The 23,584-nt window shown below is 39.7% G+C and overlaps 1 protein-coding gene across 1 annotated transcript in view; it reads right to left on the bottom strand.

The window, feature by feature from the left end:
• Window positions 1-23,584, bottom strand: part of cacna1bb (calcium channel, voltage-dependent, N type, alpha 1B subunit, b) — a 170,407-nt gene that overhangs the window by 29,609 nt on the left and 117,214 nt on the right. The window contains exons 22-34 of the mRNA XM_053340345.1: window positions 22,699-23,436; window positions 20,896-21,101; window positions 19,908-20,037; window positions 19,083-19,212; window positions 18,203-18,262; window positions 17,530-17,636; window positions 15,937-15,948; window positions 13,310-13,330; window positions 9,334-9,430; window positions 6,440-6,600; window positions 5,974-6,111; window positions 3,030-3,231; window positions 2,300-2,464 (exon numbers count right to left, since the gene is read on the bottom strand). Coding sequence (XP_053196320.1) covers window positions 2,300-2,464; window positions 3,030-3,231; window positions 5,974-6,111; window positions 6,440-6,600; window positions 9,334-9,430; window positions 13,310-13,330; window positions 15,937-15,948; window positions 17,530-17,636; window positions 18,203-18,262; window positions 19,083-19,212; window positions 19,908-20,037; window positions 20,896-21,101; window positions 22,699-23,436 — 2,167 coding nt within the window. The remainder of the gene's footprint in view (window positions 1-2,299; window positions 2,465-3,029; window positions 3,232-5,973; window positions 6,112-6,439; window positions 6,601-9,333; window positions 9,431-13,309; window positions 13,331-15,936; window positions 15,949-17,529; window positions 17,637-18,202; window positions 18,263-19,082; window positions 19,213-19,907; window positions 20,038-20,895; window positions 21,102-22,698; window positions 23,437-23,584) is intronic.

Below are 23,584 nucleotides of genomic sequence, written 5' to 3'. Positions count from 1 at the left end.
AGACTCGGCTGTAATACCTGGAAGCTAGGAACTTTTGGCTCATGTTCCTGATGAGCAATTTTCATTCAATTGTTCCTATATTACATTCCTGTCCATGATAAGAGCCGGTCAGCTAGTTGCTCGCCAGCTAGCTACCTAACATAGATTTTAATAGCATGTTAGCGAGTTATCTGGAAACATTAGTCAAAATAATCTCTTTTTCTTCTGGTGTTTTGGGCATTAAAGCCACCTTCTCTGACGTTTTTTGTAAGTTTTCATATTTTGGATAAATGTTCATCTAGTGTGGAGGTACAACTCATACAAGTACAAGAAGGTTTCTTTTTGTTTGACTATTGGAGACAAAGATGTGGCTGTATGAAAGTCCAAGTTGCATGTGTATCTAAAACCCTCCTGTTGTCTTCCTGTTGACCATGCAACTCTTGTCCTTCTAGGTCAAAGTTGACCAGAGGCCTGTACTACGAAGCTGGATTAACCTATCCAGGATCTCTCTCCGTTACCTGGGTTGACTTAACCAGATCCTCGCAGTCCAGGATAAGCGGTACTACGAAGCTGGTTATCAACTCGGTAAATCAACCCAGGGTTTTCCAATCTGGATCACTGCGCGTTCACATAAAGGCGAGGTGTTTGCAGCGTCTGACCAATCACAAACATGCAGAAACCCTGCAGCGCAGCCTCCTTTACCATGGAGGAGCAGACAATTATTCTTCAACAATATGAAGAATTCAAACACACCATCCAGGCCAAAAGCAACTCTGATGCAGCAAAAGCCAGGAAGGAATGCTGGCAGAAAATTGCTGACTCTGTTAATGTGTAAATTCATGAGATCATACAATATTAATATATCAGACAATATAAACGGACACTCTGATCACACAATGCCACTTTATTACGGTACAGACGTTTGGGACAGAGCGCTTCCTCAGTGCCCTTCCTTTCATAAGAGACATTAAGTTAGTTTAATATTCAACATTCAAAATACAAACCTATAATGCGCTTCAACCACTTGAGTGAATGATTTCAAACCAACTGTATAACATACAGAATAATATCCCTCATGTGTCTCAAGGCTTATTTTACAAATATATATTTTCGTCAATTTTTTACAATTACAATAAATAAAAACTGTTATTATGCTCCCTGACACTTTGATCTCAGGATGTCAAACCTACAGAATAATATCCCCCACGTGCCTCAATGATTATTTTTTAAATATATATTTTGGCGAATTAAAAAATTGCATCTATCCCTAAAAACTCTTTCTAAGCGCTCCTCTCACGATCCGCGCACCAATGTTGACAGCCAGGATCTTTTAAGAATGGGCAGGTCATTTTCTAAGAGAGCTGATTGGTCAGGAGGTGGTGCTTTTGTACTCATTGATCTCTTATCCAGAACATAACCTGCTCCGGAGCAGGTTAGCCGTTCAGCATAAGTTACCATGGTGATTTACCCCGGTAAGAAGTGAACCAGCTTCGTAGTACGGAAAACCCAGGGTTAACCCCTAAGTTATCTCGATAAGAGAAAATCCAGCTTCGTAGTACAGGCCTCTGGTCTGATTTGACTGTTTATAAAGCATAATGTATAAGTTATGACCCACTTCTGTTAGACCTTTTTATCCAACTGCATTCCAACTTACTACCACAGGTTTTATACTTTTTTGGAATTTTTTTGGAAATGATGATCATCAGGCTTCAAAATTGACCCAAGGCCAACAGGAGGCATAATAAAACTATAATACATAGAGTAGATAAAGGTTTATGGTTTTCGTTACTGCGCCATTGTTGGTGTTGCCTGATTTAAAACAAACAACAACAACAACAAAAAAAATTTAAAAGAATTTTAGAGATTTTGAACACAATCTGGCAAAAAGAGGTAGACTGGAAATGTTGTTGAATAATGTAAATGAAAGCTACTCTCCTGCATCAGCCTGCATTACTCAAACTGGCTGTTAAGTTCCCTCAGAGATTTTCTTTTTCTGAGTAGATGAGTAAAGGAACTGCCAAGACACAAGCATTTCCCTTTGAAAGCAGAAAGCAATGTTTGGGTGCAGAGTCGTCGTGCTGTGCTGCTGGTGTTATGTCTCAAGGCCAGACTAGTGCTGTCGCTGTAATCACATCTCTGCCTTAAGAACTCAATTATTTAATGGTACAGATTCATGGAAACAGCTTCTGCAATTATTTTATAAATATTTTAACAGTGGTCTGTATTATATTGGGAGCTAGATAAGTATCACTGAGCCAATACGTTGCTTTTTCTTGCCTAAATTGTAGCAGTTGTCTCATTAGCAGGAGGAATCACTGACCTTCATCATCAGCACCACCGTGTTGAGGGCGATTAAAGTCATGATGGCGTACTCGAACGGGGGGGATACGACAAATTTCCACATCTTGTACTGGAAGGACTGCTTGTTCTCTGGCATGTATCTGGTCAGCGGCTTGGCGTTGATGGCAAAGTCAATGCAAGCCCTCTGTTTGAAAAAGAGACAAAACAAAAACAGATTGTGCCCGAAACCTTTCTGATAGAAGAAATTTACACCTTTCATCATAGAAGAAAGCGCTGGAAATCAAATTTTAAAACATGAAAGACAGCTGGCTCGCCACACGAGGGCTTTCTAAGCGTTCTTGTAATATCAAAAGATGAGACTCTACTGTAAATCAAAGTCCTCTGATCACTAGCCAATACTTTACAGACCAAAAAAAAACAGCACGAATTTAACAAAGTCCCTGTGAAGTGGAGATGAACAGAGTGCAGAAAACAAACCCCACTGGTTTTTCAGTGCTTTGTTTTGTTTGAGGGAATTGTAAATCATGTTGGATAGTTAGACATCATTTGCCTGAAGTGATTTTTAGAAGTGGCTCAGCATGGGTTCAGATTTCTAATGAAGAAAACATTTGTGAAGCAAGAGACAAACATTTTCAGAGGCTAGAGCTTCTGCACAAATAATCAGTGTGTGTTCTTGCATGTAGGGAAGGGGGGAGGGTCATTGTTAACAAAAACAAAAAACAAACTGCACCACTTTCCACTCATCCCACCTCATTCTTCTCCAGGCTACACTCAGACATGGCCTTGTCTCCCTGCTCCTGGAAGGTGATGATGATCAAAGCCACGAATATGTTTACGAAGAAGAAAGGGAACACCACAAAGTACACCACGTAGAAGATGGAGGTCTCCATGCGGAAGCCTGGGCTGGGACCTTGGTCCTCATAGGTGGCATCAACAGAGTGTTTCAGGACCCTGAAAGAAGAAAAAAGGGATTGATATGACTGGTGATTCATACACAATGAACCATGTAGAAATAAACAGCAGGCAGGAAAACACTGACTAATGCCTTGTAAAATTTCTTCAATTAATTCAGGTCCTTCCTCTGCTTCCTTCTCAGAGATGACGTGTCCTTCACCTTCATCCAGCTTGTTATACTCTCTCCACAAATTTCCATAAATTTCCCCCCAAAGGCCCCTTCCTTGTTTTTAAATCACTGAGTTTTAGAGTTTCCACATCCTGACATGAAAATGCTGGCTATTATATCAATTTTAATATACTGTATTTGTAAAAAATAAATGAGACAGTGACACAGTCTGTTACGCTATGCATCTCCAACACAGGACGTCTCAGTGCACTTGTGGGCCCAGTTCCAATGTCCTGACAGACTCACTGATTTTCCTGTTGTGAAATCGGCAAGAGCTTGAGGGCTCTCTGACAGACTTTTTGAGTACTGCCTGCACTATTGAATTTAAAACCAGTATCTAATCAACCTATAAAACTGGAATACTTTTGAATCCCTTATTGAATATTTACCTTTCAAAATGTGCTCGTAACTAAAAGACAGGAACACTCTTGTTATTGGAGCCACTTTTGCATATTTTGTTTGATTATTATTTTCCTTAACAATATTAAAGAGTAGCTGTTTAGATATTATTTAATTAGACTGTGTGAGTATTCAGCGACCTCCCAGGAAATGAGGATAAAAGGGAGGAGGGAGACAGGTGACTCGGATGAGACAGGGGAGAGCCATAATGTTTTTAGACCGCTCTCTTTATTCATTTTTTTGTCCTTTCTTTAAATATATTTGTGACTTTGAAATTGTGTATGGACAAATAAAATGCTGCTCATAATTGAAGAGAAGCAGTGATTGTTTTTTATTGGAGCACGTCTAGACCACAGCAAAACCCCTGAACAAAGGAAGGCGGCTGGTTAAAATGCCGCCACACTTGTCATAGATTAAACCATTTATTGCAACAAATGGTAATACAGTTTTACTTGCCGTTGAAGGTTCCACACTACAATGCTCCCTGGATTAGCCAGCAGCATGCTGAGCTAAAAACAGGGAGCGCAATGCAAGACCCCCCTGGAGTGGGCCAAAAGAAAGACATGAATTGTAGATTGACACTAGAGCCATGATGGGACCCTGAACCAGAAGGTGGAGGCTGGGGTGGTGGAGGCAAGCTTTGCCAGCAGCAGTGTAAGCAATGGTTAAGCTAGAACAGTGTAGATGGGAGTAATATTTAAAGGGACCGCCTTGTGGTGAGAATAGCTGTGATTGGTGTGTGACTGATAAGGTGTGCTGATTCGATCAGTGGCTGTCAGCTGATTACAGCTGGGGCTTATGACGTGTCCTGCATGAATTAACGCGTTGCTTCATTTAATGAGGTCAAACACTCTAAAGTCACAAAATATCTCTCTATGCTGATGATGTGTCACTGTATATAGAGCAGGCTCCTGTTACATTCCCTCATGTCCTACATACTGTATATTTTCCAAGTTTCACACCTCATTTTAAGATGAATTTAAAATAAATATTTCCCATTACCAACAATTTCAATAATGAAATTAAATTATGATTGCCATGATATATTTGCTTCTAAACAGCATTTCTAATATAATGCAATGAAGAAGAGTATTGTGTGATTTTTCATTTGCCCAGGTAACATTTGATTTTCCAAATTCCCACTTGTAATACAGCATTTCCAACCTTTTCACTAATGCTAATTATGCAGTGATATCAGTGCTTTGGGCTGTTGCTGCATTCAGGTCACGTGGGAGTTTCTGAAGTTACCTGTTTCCAATTTATAAATATTGTTCATGTCATCAGCAAAGTCAGAAAACTGGGAAACTCATTTTCTGGAAGCATCGATATAAGCAACCAATAAAAATGTTTAATAATGTGGGGCTGCCTGGAAACCCATCAAAAATGGATGTCTTATGTCAACCAAAGTGTGTTCAAGGTAATTAAACCCAAATGTAATGGACATTGTGTTATATTGTAAGGCACAGTATGTTTTAACCTTCTTATGACAAACTCTACTGAATGGTCCAGTGACATGATACTATGGGTATGCAGAGGGTAGAGTATCAGAGGTATGATTTCTTAGGTATCGCAAACCAGAAACGACTTAAACTGTACATCTGAATTTACATTTTTGCTGTGAGCCCTCTGTTGTGGTCATCGTGTTGTTCTGCTGTCACTCTCTGTTTAGGCGTGTGTGATTTTAGAAGATCATGACAAGCTCAGTGAATTTAATAATTTACTTTTTATTGTCGGGTAAGTAGACCGAATTAAATGAGTAAACAGCCATTGATGGCTCTTGACAGAGATGATGATGATGATGAATCTGGTGGTACTTTAGCTCAGGCACCGAATGGCAGACTGAATATGTCTATGCAATGAGCCTTGATTGCATCTTTAGAGATGCATAGTAATTAAGCCTCTGAGAAATCAGTTGGGTTTAATCTGTGTGCTGCTATCTACTTGCAGGTGTGCTGAGTGTATTTCAGGACAATCACTAAAGGAAATTCTAACATGCTGACAAAAACTACATGATTCACAGCTTTACGCAAGTTTACATAAAAATTGTAGCCATCTTCACTGTCTGCTTTTCACTTTATCTACTGCATATTCTGCATGCAAATCAGTGTGTCCAGCTGACAATATTTCATGTAAAATGATGATGAAGCGATGTGAAGGTTTTTTTGACTTACAGTGGCCAGCCCTCTCCAGTAGAGACGGTGAATAGTGTTAGGAAAGCCCATAGGACATTGTCATAGTGGAAATCGTACTTCTTCCACTCTCTGGGCTGAGCTGCGACATCATCCCTGTCGTAGTCCAGAAACTGACCCCTGACAGAGAGATGGGAGGAGACACGGAATCAGGAGAAAACAGATGTAATGAAAAGAGGATAGAGAGACAATAATGTGAAAGACCAGAAACTAGTACTAATACTACTAACACTGCTAATAGTGATTTAGACTGTAAGTATAAAGTCATATGTGACAAAGTGGAAACAACAATGGCTGAATGTAGAAGTGGAAAAGCCTTATGATGCAAAATGTTACAAGTCTAAAAAGTGTCCGTTTTTAAGGGGCAATTTTAAAACTGACCTTTTGAAAATATAGTTTAATCAAGAAGATATTCAGACTTGAAGAAGATTACGTTTGGTTTATGTACCTGCAGTCTTTCTCTAGACCCTTGGACTCATCAGTGCAGTAGAAGAATTTGCCCTTAAAGAGCTGCACGGCGATAACGGCGAAGATAAACATGAAGAGAATGTAGACGATAAGGATGTTGAGAACGTTCTTCAGAGAGTTTACAACACAGTCGAACACAGCCTGGAAAACACACAAACACACATCAGTAAAATGTAAGGTGTTGATATCGACACATCGTTTTCAGGAGACTGCATTGATGTGCATTCAGTCCACCCGCTGGATGCTTATTCTTACTTCAAGTATAGCTCCCTCATTATTTTCTGCTATCATTTTATTTTTTATTTATCTATTTATTTTTATTTAAACAGGGACAGTGCACAATAAAATATTAACCTTGTATAAAACAAGGAGAGCTGCATTGCACAGGGTTTTAGCAAATTGCTATTTTCCACCCATAGCCCCTGGTAGTTTTAAAGAAATTCTGTATCTACCACTGTATGCTACCTGCCTCACACCAAACAACAGACAACCAGTGACTAGCTGGTGAACATACTGGAGTCTATAACATTTCCTTAAGGAGTTGGTGGAAATCAAAGCATACCAAATAAATTTTAACATTTATTCATATCTGCTGCTTGTGTTTTTTGCAAACAAGTAAATCATATCAACTTGGTGTTAGTATGTCAGTGCTGTGTTTACATCTTGTTTCTGCTGCCCCAAAGTGGCCAAGAAATCAGCAAACACAATCTATGTTTATATTTTCCTGACAAGCAACTTCTTGTGATTGTGTGAATTATAATTTTCTCTCCAAAAAGGCATAACGTAACCTCTTATGATTGAGATCAGGGTGGATGACTGGATGCACAAAGTACCTACCTAATAGTCAATGTTAGTTTCTCAGAAGACACTTGTTTGGGTTATTTTGTAAGGCAAAGATGAACAATATATTTTGGCATTTAAGTTAAACACAAACATATTTACACGCCAAGGTTAAAACTGAGCTATATTGAAAAGAATGCAAATTATGTAACATTTATGTGAAAGCAGATGTCTAGACATATTTTGACCTTCACACTACCAATCAGTATTTGCTGGGTATACTGTATGAACACACACGTTACTCATAAAGTGTCTGCCTGCCAGTCACCTTCTCACTGTCCAGCTATTTCCCTCTGTCAGCTCGTGCTGTGATCTCTCTGTGAGACAAAGTGCTTTGTCTATCTACCCTGACGTATGCAATCTAACCAATGAATATACTGCTGCATGGGTGATTGCAATCTAGGCATTTGTCTCTAGAGTGAGGACAGAGTATAATTCTCTCCTCCTCTACCAGCCAGCCTGTCCATCAAACCACCCTGTCCGAGTATATGAGAGGAGTTGTGGACGCACGTCACTCTGCCAGCCCTGATCTGTCTCAATCATCACACTTCTATTACTCCAATCAGATCTTTCATCTTTTGTCAGATCCATTACTTTTGGCTGATCAGCTTCCTTCACTCACCAGAGGGAAGCTGTCATTTATGCGTCAGAATATATAGTTGAAGGTCACGCTACGCTAACAGCATCCTTTTGATAATACAAATGCTTTGCTCCATACAATTTGCTCTGTGAATTCAAAATCTTGCTGCCAGTGTATTTTGAGACAGTAATAGCACATACAGAAATTCCCTTCATAGTGGCTTTAGTAAATAGAAAATCTGAGATGTCACATTCATTCTACCAACCTGAATTCTGCTGATATCACAAGCTCACCATGAATACATTTAGATTTACATACTGAAGATCTATAATACTTTAGATTCTGTTGTCATGTTTAATCTTTCTTCCAAATGGGCCAGATGATTGCAAAACCACACTGGTTAGTATCAATCAAGCCCAAAATGCTGCTATTAAAATGTCTCTAAAATTATTTAATATATCAAGAACAGTCACAAAAATCATGAAAACTTATTTCAAACACAGATAACTTTTACTAACAAAAGGGAAAGAGTTGACACAATACATCACATACATAGCAGTTCAAATGGGATTGACTGCTACAGTAATTGGCACCCAGCCTGATAGGACGTACCTTTGAAGCAGCGTCTAAAAAGTTGCTCCTTCACAGAGCTGTAGACAGCTTGAATTCTAATGGTGACCCAGTTTCATGGCAAGGAAAGTATTCCATTGAAAATATTGTCAATATTATCATTAGTTTTGCCAATATGTAAGCTAACATGCATGTTTGTTAACATGGCTAGTTGTTAGCGTTTGTTGTGACCACCATTAGCAAAGGTAACTAGTTGCGACAAAGGTAAAGAGCTAACTACACTAGAAATAGAAGCTATTTAGTCATATTTTAGCAAAAATATACATTTGGAGAAGTTTCTGTAGATTTTGTATAATATTTTTTGATGTGACTCTTGTCTCTATTGACCTCTATTGTTCCGTTGTGACTACAGCTGCTGTTTTCCACAAAGGAGCAGCTAACTTTTCAGAGCCACGTTGCAATGATGTTGTCAACCCCTTGTGTCAGTGATTATGTCTTTTGAGGAGTGAATGTTCTGGAAAACACAGGCTGTCATTATGACTCCATACACAGAACTACTTCAGAAAAGGAAGCAATATTTCAGTGCCTTACTTACTATTTGTGTGACTTCTGTCCCTTTACAACCCAGGGACACAAGTCACACAAACAGCTCAAATCCATCTATAGCTACAATTCTTTCATCTAGAGCTACAAATTAAAGATTTATATCTGATTTGAAACACAACTGTGTTAAATCAGCTATATCCAGTCCTCCTTGATATACTGTAAATGCATTTGATAGTGTGTGTGAGTGTGTGACTTTCACAGACGACACCAGCTGCTCTCGGGTTTTTGTTTTTTTCTTCCAGAATGGGCTTGTCGGCTGACAGATTGGATTACTGTACCTTCAGCTTGGGGAGCCGTTTAATGGTCTTGAGTGGTCGCAGGACTCGGAGGACCCTCAGGGACTTAATGGTGTTTATGTCCTTGCCTTTCGTCCCTCTGTGCAGATCGAGAGTACAGTTAGTAGTCTGGGTGATGCAGTGTAACCGATAATCATGTCAACTCTTCCATGCCATCCTGCAGTAATAAGAGCTGACTGGCACATCAGGCATACGGTGTACATGGAGAAATACCTGTTTCTACAGTATTCTGTTAGTAGAGTCCATGCATGTGAGTGCGTCATGTTATTCTACAGTAACATGCTACAACAGAGGAAGATGGATTTGTTTAGAGGTGGAAAATAGCCAAAGTACATTTACTTCATTGATGTTTAATACTCTCTGCCAGGGAAATATACTTTTACTGCACTAATTACCTAACCCTAACACTCTCCTGCCCTCTTTATTTTATTCATTCATTCTTTCTCTCACTCTATATCTTTCTTTCTTTACTTCTTCTGCCCTTCTCTGTTGTCCTCCCTTGTGTTCCTCCTGCTCTTTCTTTTTTCCCTTCCTCCTACCTTTTCTCTTCCCTACCCTTTCTTTCTATGTCTATCTTTATTAGTTTTTCTTTCATTATGCTTTCCTTTATTTTTCTGTCCATTATGATTTTCTTCTCACTGTCTTTTTTCATTCCATCTTTCATCTTTTTTTCCATTCCTTCCTTCTTCCTTTTTCTTTAATTCTGTCTCTTCTTTTATTCCTATCCACCTTCTCTACTGCCTGCCTTTTTTCCTTCCCACATCCTCCTTTCTTCCTTCCATCATTTCTTTCCCTTTCCTTTAGTCCTTTACATTTTCACACAACAGTGAAACCAAACTCCACTCTTCCTCTTCATGTGTGCATTTCACATTTTCACAGATTTGTTGCCATTATTAGTGTGTCACTAAAAGACTGTAACAGTCACACAAATCTAAACCACTGTTCCTGTAGAATAACATATATACATTTTATAGTATTTAAGTAAATGTACAAAGAATCAGCTCCTGGTTGAGGAGTCAGCTTCTTTGCAGGAACCACTGCTGTCAATCAAATGCAGATGCGGTGCGTTTTTGTTAACGGAGGTGGGTGTGGGGGTTTAAAAACTAGCTCTTATGGTAATAACATACAGCTGAACCATCATTCACTCAGAGACTGACATTGGCCAAGGACAGTGGGAGAGGGATTTTTAATTAATTAGTCACACAAACACACAATGTGGCTGTCACTCTCGATAAGAAGTGTTTCTCATTTGTTTCTTTTTTACTTTAAAAAAAATCTAAGAAGTAGAAAACGAGAGCATATGAATGTGTGTGTGTGCTCGTGCAGAGCAGGAATTTAATGTGTGAAGGGTGCAGAGAAGGACACAAGCACACTAGAGAAGAAAGAATCTAAAAACCCCATTAATAGCCCCTCAAAGTCCCGCTACTCCTCACACCATGATGTAACCATAAGAGACTTAGTGACCAACCAGTGTTTCCATCCTCAGAGGGCAGAAAATAATCCCATTGTTAAAATAACTATATTTACTCAAACTAACATTGATTAAATTATACCCTCAGGCTATTAAACAGGTATTATAAAAATTAATGTAGCCTTTATCCAGTGACATCTGCTCACCGTCATATAAATGGAGGTTCAGGAACAATTTATTTTACAGGTTATTTATTGTGAACTTTCCTACAGGGAAACACATGAGCGCTACATAAAAGAGAATTAAATCACTTACATTGCCTTTAGCTGGCATACAATATTTGGCACTTTGTCCAATTAATATGTAATGTAAACTACATAAAAGGCTAAAGTGTCCAAAAGCAACTGCATGTATGTATACAGTTTGTTCAGTTATTACAGTAAACCTTAACAGTTCCTGTCAGAAAGTACTGTTTCTATCAAACTACAACATTAAATACTACTAAATATCCTGCTTCTTTCTTCACTACTCCAACAAGTGAGTCAGAGTAATTGAACATTAGTACCTGTATTTGTCCGTTTCAGGAAAATTAAGTAGATATCAACTCATTTCTAGGAAATCATTTGGACACAAAGTGAAAATAAAGCTTCATCATACTATCTGTTGGCATCTTCTCTAATCTCTTCCTCCCTCTTCTCCCTTTGCTTTAAATAACCCCCCCCTTCCACACACACACACACACACACAGACACACACACTCTCTCAGGCCGACTCAGATTAGTCAGGCAGTGCTGCAGATGCTCATTTAGAAAAAAAACACACCTGTTTTGAAGGTGGAAATTATTTAGGGAATGAGGGACTCATGAGATCAACTGTTTTAGGTTGTGACAGTTTAGTCATAAAATAATAATTAATTAAAATAGTTATTTCTCTTTTTTTATGTGATGTAGAGTTTAACATGTGAGGTAAGACGGAGATCAGAGCATGGTTCCATACATTCTTTTTTTTTAAGACTTGGGCCTTTTCCTTTCTCAACGGAAAACTCTGAAGTCCGACAAAAAGGCATGCAGCTCTCATGCTCGGATGATTTGGTTACCCTGGCATGCAATTTGCAAAGTCAATGCCAGCCCTCGCTATTCAAGGACCTCAACACATTGAGACGGCAACAGTCTCCCAATAGCTTTCAGAAGCGCTGTGGGCATGGAAGATGTAGTGTGTGTATGTGTGTTTGTTTGTGTGGTGGGTGCGTGGGTGGGTGGGCGGGGTGCAAGGTCATGTGTTCACATCAGTGCACATAGATCAGCACTGATTGCTTAACGTGCGCAGCAGCTAGGCATGTGTGGTCATTCTCAGTCATCGTGACTCTGGTCCTCTCAGCTGCCCCCTCCTGAGAGTGAGGAGCATTTCCTGTTTATAGACACGAGATCTGATGTCCGATCAGCTCACCGCCTCAGCAAAACAGGATGCATGAGGCTCCTTCTATCATATAATAGTATCACATTGTACTCAGGAATCAGGATGTAGAACAATGTTTGTGTTAATATATGTAGTTAGAGCTCATTATTGTCCTTTTTAAATGATAATTTACTCTTTATAATTTAAAAATATCATGTTTGGTAGTTTATTTGCATCTGATCTGGTGCACAGCAGCTCATTTGTATTTGTATTTTTCTATTTTCCTCTTTACTGTTTATTACTTGGAGCATTTCCCAAGCTGTCAACCATGCAGAGCATCTTGTTTACTGTAACGTGTGGTGATCAGATTTCTTCCAGCTGTTCAGAACAAAAACACATCTTTTGGATGTATGCGGACATGGAATCAGGATGCAGAGTGGCTGAAATTGATCACTCACGTCTAAAAAGAAAAAAATATATATATTTTTTTTAATTTAAAAAAGGCAAAAACCAAACCAATGAGCTGTATGTTTATCTATAAGGAAATGTTTTATTTTTCACACGTACACTGACTGTGCAGAATCACTCGCTTTTCAGTTAAATAAGCCAGTCAAGGTGAATTCATTAATGATTGAATGTATTGATTCCTGTGTAAGTCCACTGCATAAAGACATGAGAGAGATGTAGGTGAAGGGCAGGGGAGGTGAATCGAGCTGCACGCTATATTCTCTGAGGAATTTGACCAATTAAACCCACTTTAGTTGTGATTAAAGGAGATATACATGAAGGTGAAATTAAAATTAAATTAAGCACCTTTCTTTCTTTTTTTTGCTTGGACAAGCTGAGTTTGATTCATATTCATATTAGTGTTGTGTCAGCAGCTATGTATTAGTCTTCTGAAAGCTATAAAATGGAGTTCCCAATATTGTCTTTTTGTCTTAATGTCCCAATATTGAGACAGGAGATTACTTTTCTAAAAGGGAAAAGGAGACAGGGAGGGAGATTATGGTCATATCCCAAGCACCTTGGGATGGAGGGTGACAAAATTCATTTGGAAAGGTTAATAATGCGTTCTGTGCTTCACATGTGGGGAGGGAGATAGGGGGATAAGGAGGGTGAATAAGCAAAAAGGTAGATAGGGACAGTTCCCACCTGGCCACGCTTTGTTGCGATCTGATGAGAAAAGGCAATGATAAGCACACACACACAGTACACAAACACCACAGACCACCCACACAAATTGAGCGAACAAGCATATAGAAAGAAAGACAGAGCAAAATAATCATTTTAAGCAAATATCACACAGACGGGGAGATACAGACATTTGTTTTTTTGGCCTTCATATTAACGACATCAAAGCACATTGAAAAAGGAAACAAAGGTAAGAGACGAATAAAAGCACTTAAACTGATTACCCTGTGAAAGAGCAAAGCCACAGACTAGTCTGATCAAATATTCAAATGAGATAGTAATGATGTGCTGAATGTGACACTAGATGCGATTAATAGGGAGAGGATAATGGTGATGCCACAGACAGTTTGAAGACAATTTGATGAAAACAATATTTATAGCTACGTTCACACTGCAGCTGAGAGTGGAAAAAGTCAGGTTTATTCCCAATATGAAACTCAGATCTGTTTTTTAATGATACAGTGAACAGATGGAACTTTTTCAACACTGATTTCTCTGATCCTAAATCTGTTACATAACAACTCCAAGATGTGTAAGATTTCTAAGTTCTATCATCACTTCTAAGCTAGGCACTGTTTTATAAGATTCTTATAAGACCTCTGAATTATTGCCAGTATTTCACATTTTTCCTGCAATTCAAATAACTGGAGTTTAAAGATATTCACGGGTCCATTCGGTTCTGAAAAATCAAGACTGTCCAAATTATAATGTAATCAAGTGTCAGCTCTGATCACATGATATGACTTAATCACAGCACAAGACAGTATTTTAGGAAGTGAATAACCTATGTGAAATGATTGCTATTAAAGGGGCAGTGTAAACTGAAAAAGTGTTGGAGTAGTGCAATAAAAAGTTGAATAAAGCCTTTCATGGCCCCCAGAATAAGCTACACAGAGTCTGATAAATTGCCTCAGGTGATGTCGCTTGGGTCAGTGTCGGCTGAGGTGAAAGACTACCAGTTTGAAAATTAAACAAATCGAAAGCAGTGAGGTTAGCTGAACTCTGTAGACTGCTGCTTATCTTGGCTTGAGGCTACATCGTCTGCTACTAACATACCTGAATCTACCACCAAACTGTCAGCGCTCAACTTGAGCTGCATTGTGGGGAATATTTCAGATAAGGTATGTCTTTTTAAAATTAATTTATGCACAGGGGATTCAGGTAGATTTCCAATAATTTTTCAAATCAGCTCCAACATTTTGGATCTGTTGGAAAAAACAACTTGCCAATCAGAGCTTTGTAGGCGGGATTAAGAAATAGGGATCTGTGCCAGATTTAGAAATAAGCAACAGAAAAATTGGCAGGTGCAGGAGAAGAGTGTGGCTGAGATCCATCTAGACACAAAGACTGTTGTTAGTCAATTATATAAATAACTCTTAAATCAGCATTTTTCTTCATCCACCAGTTTAGTGATTTAAACCATTTTATTTGGAGGATGAGACAGGAAACTGACCTTTAAACTGTGATGAATGTTCACAACAGATTTTACTGTTCACCTTTGTTTTCTTGTTTTCTCTCTAAGCTGGTTAATAAAATTCATCTGATCATTGTTTCTCTCCTTCGTTGTTCCAGTGATGTCACCACATTCCCAGCTCTCAGCAACTTACTTACTGAGTAAGATGTTATCATAACCGATAGAACTGATGGCCAAAACTTAACACAATTAATGTTAATTCTCAAGCTACAAAAAAACCAGACTGATCCTTTAAGGCTTGCAATGTGAACGTAGCCTGTTAGACTCTTAAATGCGACAAAATGCTGGACAAGGAAGTGAGTGTGTGCAGGAGGGGGCGGGGAGAGGGGGTATTGAGGGTATTGAGGGTATTTATTCTAATAACCTCTGCACTGTACAAGTGAATTAGAGTCTTATAAATGAGCGGTGCATTAGCGGTCAGAAAGACACTGACAGAATGCTTCAAAGTTACATCATTCTGCATATTTATCAGTCTTTCTGTATAAAAATGAAAAAGAAGTGGCTTCTACCTACCATTCACTCTGTTTAATAGTTTCAATTAGCATCTTTTTTAAATTATTTGTGTGCTTATTGTGGACAGAAGCACTCAGATCTTTTTGTGTCCATGAGTATCTGGAACACCTTTCACTCATATAAAAGCTTGAACCTTTTAAGTGTTCTTTCTTGCTGTTACATTACAGTTGTTGTTTTTTTTCTTATTGGCTGTACTGACCCGCTGTGCATTATGTACGTTGCTCCTGCCGACACACACAAAATGTATCTGATAAATGGAAAACAGGTAATTGCACTTATGTAACCTAGATACAGATGTAACAAACACAGTTACATAACACAAACAGAGTAAATGCCAGTATCTTTGATCGTGACTGTGGCGGAGATGATAAGAATAGCAAATAACAAAATATGACATTTGTTCAAAATGTTGGGCTATGAGAGAAAAAAAGGGGGGGGGGGGGGGGGTTGTTTCAGACACGTCTATAAACTCTGCAAATGATACCAGCTGAGATGGACAGGGAACAAAAGCAGAGGACACAAATAGGAAGGCGAGCACATGGATGGATGGATAGATAGATAGACAGGCATAGAGAGAGAGAGAGAGCGAGGCAGGCATTACCCCATAAGGCTCCTGAAAGCAATCCAAGCAAGAAAAAAAAAAAGCAAGGGGGATAAAAAAGTTGAATAAGACAGAGAAGACAGAGACAGAGTCAGCAACAGATAAAACACACAGAGGCTTCAATCTACAGGCTGGCAAAAGAGAAGAAATCAGAGCGGCAGAAAGAAAGCAGTACAGAGAAACAGTACAGAGAGCGAGAATTAGCAAATACAAATAAAAGAGCGAGTACAAAGAATAAATACACAGGTGAGGAATCGTGGAGAGTTTCGGGGACAGAGTCCGCGTCAAGATGAAATACTTGGATTGAAACAGAATAAGTAATCAGCTTTGCGCTCCAGAGACCCGGAACGCAGGTCTGTGAGCTTCAAGGGTCTCATTAACTCACTTTAAACTATGACTACAGACTTGTTTTTGACTAGCTGTTAAATGTTGTTAAAGTTATATAACAGGACACCGTTTTGCTACCAGCTAATTTATAATGATAAAACCGACCTAAACCACTGCTTGAACTGGGGCACCCATACAGAGTGAAGGCATGTTACAGTCATGTCCAGCTGAGTGAGTATGAGTCATATTACAAGTGCCTCAAATTTATAATTAATGTATGTACTGAAGGTGTTGTTGATGTAAATGTTTAATGCTCAAAACAGCTGTGAGAGAAGGCAGAAATGTGCAGCTGTGTGAGATACAACACGTGGTGAAATTCAGTCTAAAAGCTGCTGAGTAAGAGTTGAGACATCCAATAGGGCTTCTTAAATCTTAAATTCAATCCTTAAATGAGTAGTTCTTGATGATTTGTGCCTTAAATGCTGGTTCAGGGTACTTTTTTTACTCCAATTCAAGCACTGGTTTAAACTGTCTACTAATACACTTTTGAGAAAATAAATTCATTTTCTTTTTGAATGTGGTAAAATGAGCATAGCAAGATTATCAGTCAGCTCCGGGGTGTCTGAATTTGGCAGAGAAAATTCATCACCACCTCCACCTTATGAATATAAAGCCATATAATACACAAGATGTAGCTGTGACACAAACACAGCTGCCAAAAAATCAAAGATTTAACATATTAAAAATGCCAATGTGTAACTGTGACAGTAGTCAAAATAGGAGAAAACACGTCAGGAGGAGAAAAAGAAAGAATTTGTTAATCTGCAGTCATTTGACAAAGCTTTTATTCCAGCAGTGTATCGAGCTGCAGGAGTTGCAATTACATGCCAGCTTAAACACTAGCACTTAAATAACATTTTGTCTCCTCTCGTTTTCCCCCCCTCCTGTCTCCTTCTGTCCCCTCCTGAACCTTAAACCAATTAGCAGAGAGGGGCTGTGGAGACTTTATGTAACAATGCGAGATGAATTTGACATAGTCGCGTCAGCAAAATAACCCCAGGCAACACAAAAGCTTTACAAGATCACAGGGAATAATTGGATGAACGCGTTGGAGTTGTTTGTTAGAGCTAAACACAGGAGTGGTGGCACGTAGCTGCAGTGTGTGCGCATGCTAACCTAGTTGTATCCAGCCTTGAAATTCATTCAGTCGGGAGCCCTGCTGTGATTGGAAAAGTTTGGGCGAGATTAAACAAGAAGTAGACTTACGAGCAGGCGAAGGCCACCAGAGCTCCGCTGACCACTATGAAGTCCAGAATGTTCCACAGGTCCCGGAAATAAGAGCCGGGGTGGAGGAGAAGCCCCAAATCTATCATCTAGTGTCACAGGAAAGATAATTATTGAATAATGTACAAAAAAATACAAGCTGCTTGTTATGAGGGAAGCTATTCAGACCGTTCACCTCTTCTTAGCTCATTAAAAGTTCTACTTTTTAAATAGAGTACCCACCTTTCTTTTTCAGTGACCGAGAGCATTCACTATCTCAAGCATTTGGCATTTGGAAAGAGTGTTATCACAGATAAGATGTGTAAAAAATCAAATCCCAATTAGCAGCGCTGTCATCAGCTGTGCGAGCCTTCCCAGTGTGCACAGCTCTGACTTGATGATTTGCAGGTCAAAAGTTGGCAAGACATCTAAAGTCATGTTCTTTTGGCTTACAATGACTTTATTTCAATATGAAGCAAGTCCTAACTACATGAAAACATTCACTGAAATGCAATTGAAACATTAACATCTAAATAAAAAAAGTTTAAATTTTCAAACAAATTTAGCCCAACTTAGAATCCTTCATGTTTTTGACTTGCAAATCACCAAAAATCAAGCTAACTGAATTTGTTCACAGCTGAAATCGCAGCTTACTTTCGTTTTGACAGCGCCTCACCTTAATCACCATCTCAAAAGTGAAAACTCCGGTAAATACATAATCCAGATACTTGAGAACCTGCGAAGAAAAAAAAAAACAGAAAGTAAGAAAAAGCATCCTGTGAGATGACTCGTCAACAGATCCGGTGACAGATGTTCTCAGTTTAAGACACTTTGGACGTGTGATCGGTGTGTGTGTGTGTGTGTGTGTGTGTGCGTGTGTGAACTGAACGGACCAAGATATATGCACAACGTGTTCCTCTTGCCCTGTCAGAAGGTCTGTCAGCTTTGCACTCTCCTGCACTAACACACACAGCCTGAACGCCCACACAAAGCGAGCTTAGGATACACAACGCACACACGCATCACCTCAGATTCCCTCCGTGCCCCTCACTGGAATACTAATTAGTTGTGCTTGTCTGTCAAAATGCAAAAAGTCACGTCACGTGTCTGTGTGCATACATTTCCCCCATAATGCGACATGTTGTGCAGTTATGAAGACATTTCACATATAAGATGTTTCTAAACTGGCAATGAGCCACGTTTGGTGTTTTCATTAAGACACTTGCAGTCAGAGTGAGGGCATTTGACCAAAAATTGATTTAAAAAATGCTTGTTGCAACGCTTCCTGCAGCTTGTTCCTAAATATGAGCGAACTGTCATCCTCTGTTAGTAAGGAGCCCTCAATCAGTCTAAATGAATCAGCCAGTCAAGTCCAAACGAGACATGTTTGTGTGAGTGAGTGTGTGTGTGTGTGTGAATCCTCTTGCGCTTGTGTGAGCATCCGCATTTTAATGCAAATGCTGGTCTGCTCTGTGTCCGCATATCTGACAGACCAGTGTGTTTGTTGTGCGCTTCCAGATGTTTATTTATAAAGTCTTGATGTCAGCCTGACTCACGTTGTTGCGCGGCGCATTTGCTTGCACAGGGTCCTCGGCTGCCAGGGCGATGCTGCTCATGGTAATGACCATCAGGATGCACATTTCGAAGTAGCGGAGGTTGACCACGTAGTGACACAGCCGCCGCACCCTGCAAGAACGCACACGTACGAGAATGTGAAAGTGCACAAACAGATGCGACAGCTCACTAGGTGTATTCAGGTGATGGTCCTTCCAAAAAAAGGCTGGGGAACAACACGAGTGACCCTCACTGTCAAAAGAAAATGCAGAAAGGTGGACATGTATCAACCTGAAGGGGACCACGTGGCTCAAAGTCATCAGGGTCCATGATGTCTTTAAATAAAATCAATCAATGTGTAAGAACTTCCAAAAGAGACACTTTTGTATAAAAATGTACATTTCATAATAAGCCAAGCAAATAACAGACTACGTTTTCTGCATTTTACTATTAAAGGATGAAATGATGGGGTCTCAAAACAATAATCTGGTACCAAAATAAACAATGAAAAAAGTTCTGCAACTCCATAAAGAAAAAAAAGAATGCCGCTCTAGAGTCCAGCAGCTCTACAATCCAGCTCCTGGTCTTTGGCTCCAGAGTGACGACTTTTCATGCCAAAGATTGTTTCAACAAGGTGACTCGAAAAATAATTTGGAGGTAGAAAAGAAAGAGTCACCTACAGCTTTCAATTCTACAGCTGATGTTAATTAGTACATGGAAAAAATGCTGATAATGTTTAATGAACTTTATGTTTTAACCTAATTAAATCCAAACTATCAAACTCATTTCGGTTCACTCATCTCAGTCACCTACGAGCTGTGACTTACGGGTTCGTTTGCCCAAAGATGAACATGGAGCTGTAGGGAAGGATCTGCCGAGGCCCATTAGCCGCCTCCTCCTCCTCCAGATCTTTTTTCTCTTCGCTCAGTCGGAAGTTATCACAGTCGATGTTGTTCACTGGCGTGGAAAAAAAATAAATACGCTCATTTCGCTCAAAGAAGCACAAACATTAGTAACAAGTGAGATATTTTCTGTGCATTTAAGAGGCAAGTTATTGGTATGTGTAGATGTAGGATATAATTGTATTTGCTTTCTGGATTCATAAAAATGTAGCAATTGCTTCAGTAGTTTTTCATAAGATGGTGGTTGCAGGGTCAAGAAGAATCATGACAAACATGTGCAAAAACATATCTGCTCCAGGTTACATCATCATTTTTCTTCAAAACTAGGCAGAATATTTTCTTTTCCCACTTCAGGTTCCAAAAAATATTAAGTGGAGTAAGTTATGTAATTGAAACTGCAATACATAGCCTATAATAGAATACACAGCTTGTAGCATAATTAGCTGTTTTAGCTTATATTTCTCTCAGGTTGTAATAACTTTAATTTGTCTAATACTTAATAACCTAATAGCGGTTGCATAACTATTCCCACCAGTCTCAGCTATACTTTGTTTAGTACTAATTTGCTAATTTTAGCATTTTTGCATGCTAAACGGAGATAGCATGTTAGTATTGCTATTGTGAGCATGTTAGCATGCTCACAATAGCTAGGGCATGGCTGTACACTCTTGCCTTTTTAAAACATTGTAATGCAGTATTCAGTTTTGTTTTTTCACAACATGATTCTTATTTTGATATCCTTAATGTATGGCAGAAAATTTCAATCACAAAATATTTCCAAGGATATGGTGATATTTTTAATTAGCCTTATTTACCATTAATGACTCTGTTGTAAAGTGATATTATAAGATGTAATAATAATAATGTTTTGATGTTATGACCCAAACAACAATCCGTCCGATAATGTGCTCACTAGGTATGATGGTGGTCTCTCCGGGTGGAGCCGTGATGGTGACGGGGATGTGGATGGCGTTGCTGTTGAGGCCGGCCTGGCTGGCCCTGTTGGAGTTCTTCTGGTTGTCGGCATCCTCTTGCTTCTCACCGAGACTAAGGCTGCTCCGCATTGCCTGTAGGGGACTGGAGGCGAGGCCGTCCTCCTCAGCATCTGCCTGCCTATCCCTGGGGAGACGAGAGGAGGAGTATCTTCTCATCATTATACTTTGCTCTCAGGGTGCTTCAAGCTTTTTCTACCAAATGAGATCCATATAAGAAAGTCTCTCTGTCCACTTTAAAGTGATGCAGTCTGTTATTCTTACAATGTCATGCATGGTGTCCTAAAATGTGAAACTTACGTCCACTGAGGAATTAATTAAGCCGAGTCTGATAAATAACAGACCAATCAGAGAGCTGGAGGGAGTGTTTAGATCATCATGACACACTGCTGTTAAAGCCTGAAGCTCATGAACAAATACAGGCAATAAAGATATAAAATGCAGCAAGACACTGCCTCTGCAGGGCTGTTCTCTCACCTCAAATGTATTCATAAACTGGTATTGAGTGTTGAGGGAAATTTGATCATTTCAGATAAGCCAGCACATTCCAAACACACATAAAGGCGAATGAAAGTTTGTCTAATCAGGTGTAGGGAGGTTTGTTGTCTAAAGATTAGCTTTCTGTTCACCAAATATAATCTACACAGCCTGAAAGAGACACTGATGTCAAACTGCCTTATTATTTATGATGTGTTTCCATACAGATCATAAATAAATACTGAGGAGGAATCACTAACTGTAAAGCCTGTGAGAGTGATGTTGTGGGTTGTAGTCAGAAAGTTTCATGTTGGATTAAACATTGTGATCAGACACTTAAAAACAAAGCTGAACTCAGAACTGCAAGTCCATCAGAGCTGGCTGGAGGTCGCACCGAAACTGGACACACGCACGCTTCATTTGTGATGAGAGGGTGTAAATATTCACAGGAAGTGACAAGACATTAGAGCATAACCAACAGCACAGTCCTGCATGATTTAGGTACAGTACACACTGTGCTTCAGAATTTGGTTGTCGATATTTTTCATAATATTTTCGGATAAACTTCAACTTCACTTCAGCTGGTGTACAGGGAAACACGCACACAGCTGCGAGCCACAGATTTGAATTATTCAAACAGTGAGAAGTTTTCTTTTACTGTCTTTCAGATCACTGAGATGAACGTGAACAGGAGCTTGTTTGTTTTCTTACTCTCTTGTTCCTTCACTCATTATTCATAACTTGGCCATCAGCTGAGAACTTTTTAAGTACATAGTTTTGAATTTTTAATGTATTTTCATTTTATTTTTTTACCACCTGGCTCTTGTATTCATAGTTTGGGTAATTACAGTACATGCACCAGTTATGATGATGTTGTTGCTGAGATTTAGGCACAGTGCAACACAACAGCAATGAAAATGAATGTGTAAGGTTTTAAAAGTAAAAACAAGTTGTAAATAAAAATATTTTTCCTTTGAAAAAAGAGTATTGTGAACTTAAAATAAGTAAATGGTTGAATGTAGGATAATAATTTAAAGTAAGGCTATGAAGAAACATTTATTGTAATATCACCAACAATCTCAAGAACCTATTCAAACATACTGAACGACATACACACAAATGTATTGGTGTATCGAATTTACTGATATTGGAGGGGGGGGTTGTTTTGTGTATGTATTGTTTGTACTGTATGCCAAGTCTGTAATAATAATATACATATATTATATACATTATATCTTCAATGTTACCTGTGAACTTTGGTTCCATTCTTGTTGCGTTTACTGTCCTCTCCGTCCAGTGTGGACTGAGCTCTGACCATACGAGAGGAGCGTCCCTTCCTTTCTCCATTACTATCTCCTCCTCCTCCTCCTCTCCCCCTGCGCTCTCCCTGTGCACCGTTTGCCAACATCCCATTCCCCTCTTTTGGTGGACGATGGGAATGGTGGTGGCGATGTCCCCTTTCTTCCATCCCTCCTCCTCGTACATCATTGGCCTCCTCCTCAGGGGAGCCAGCCGGGTGGTGGTGCCTGTGTCCTTGGCTCCTCTCCCCTCTCCTCTCTTTCGTCTGTGTGCCGTCATTGTTGTGATCTCTGTTGCGGCTGTGATGGGTGTGGTGCCTCCCTCCGCGGCCGTCGCCTCCCTCCTTGCTCTCCCCGTTCCTGTCTCGGTGGCGGTGGTGCTTCCTGGAGTGCGCGTGGAGGTTGTCTCCCGCCCCGTCCTGCCTGGAAGGGTCCCCAGCTTCCTCCTGTCCTCCTTCGGGAGTCCTGCTGGGTTTGTCGCCGTTTCTGTCTTCCACCACGAGCGGCCGGTCCAGGTGAGTCTTCATGTCGGGGTGCAGGTGGAGGGCAGAGGACACCCGAAGGCGCTCCTCGGGGTCGAGCTCGTTAAACAAGGCCTCGCTGCTCGCCCTTAAGTTGTTTCTCCTTAGCTGGTTGGTCCTCTGCTCCCACACTGACATGGCCTTTGCTGTCCGCTGCTGCTCCTTACTGCACAAAGGAGTCAAACCCACAAAAAAAAGATCACATCATAATGAAAAGCAATGACATTTAAGTGTCATGGCTCTGTATGTTCTCTACTTTATGAAGTATTTGCTGTATCGCTTTGGATAAACATCATTATCCACAGTCTCATCCA

The sequence above is a fragment of the Scomber japonicus genome, chromosome 19 (genome assembly GCF_027409825.1).
Source record: "Scomber japonicus isolate fScoJap1 chromosome 19, fScoJap1.pri, whole genome shotgun sequence".
Classification (NCBI taxonomy): Eukaryota; Metazoa; Chordata; class Actinopteri; order Scombriformes; family Scombridae; genus Scomber; species Scomber japonicus.
This window is presented reverse-complemented; position numbering and strand designations above follow the sequence as displayed.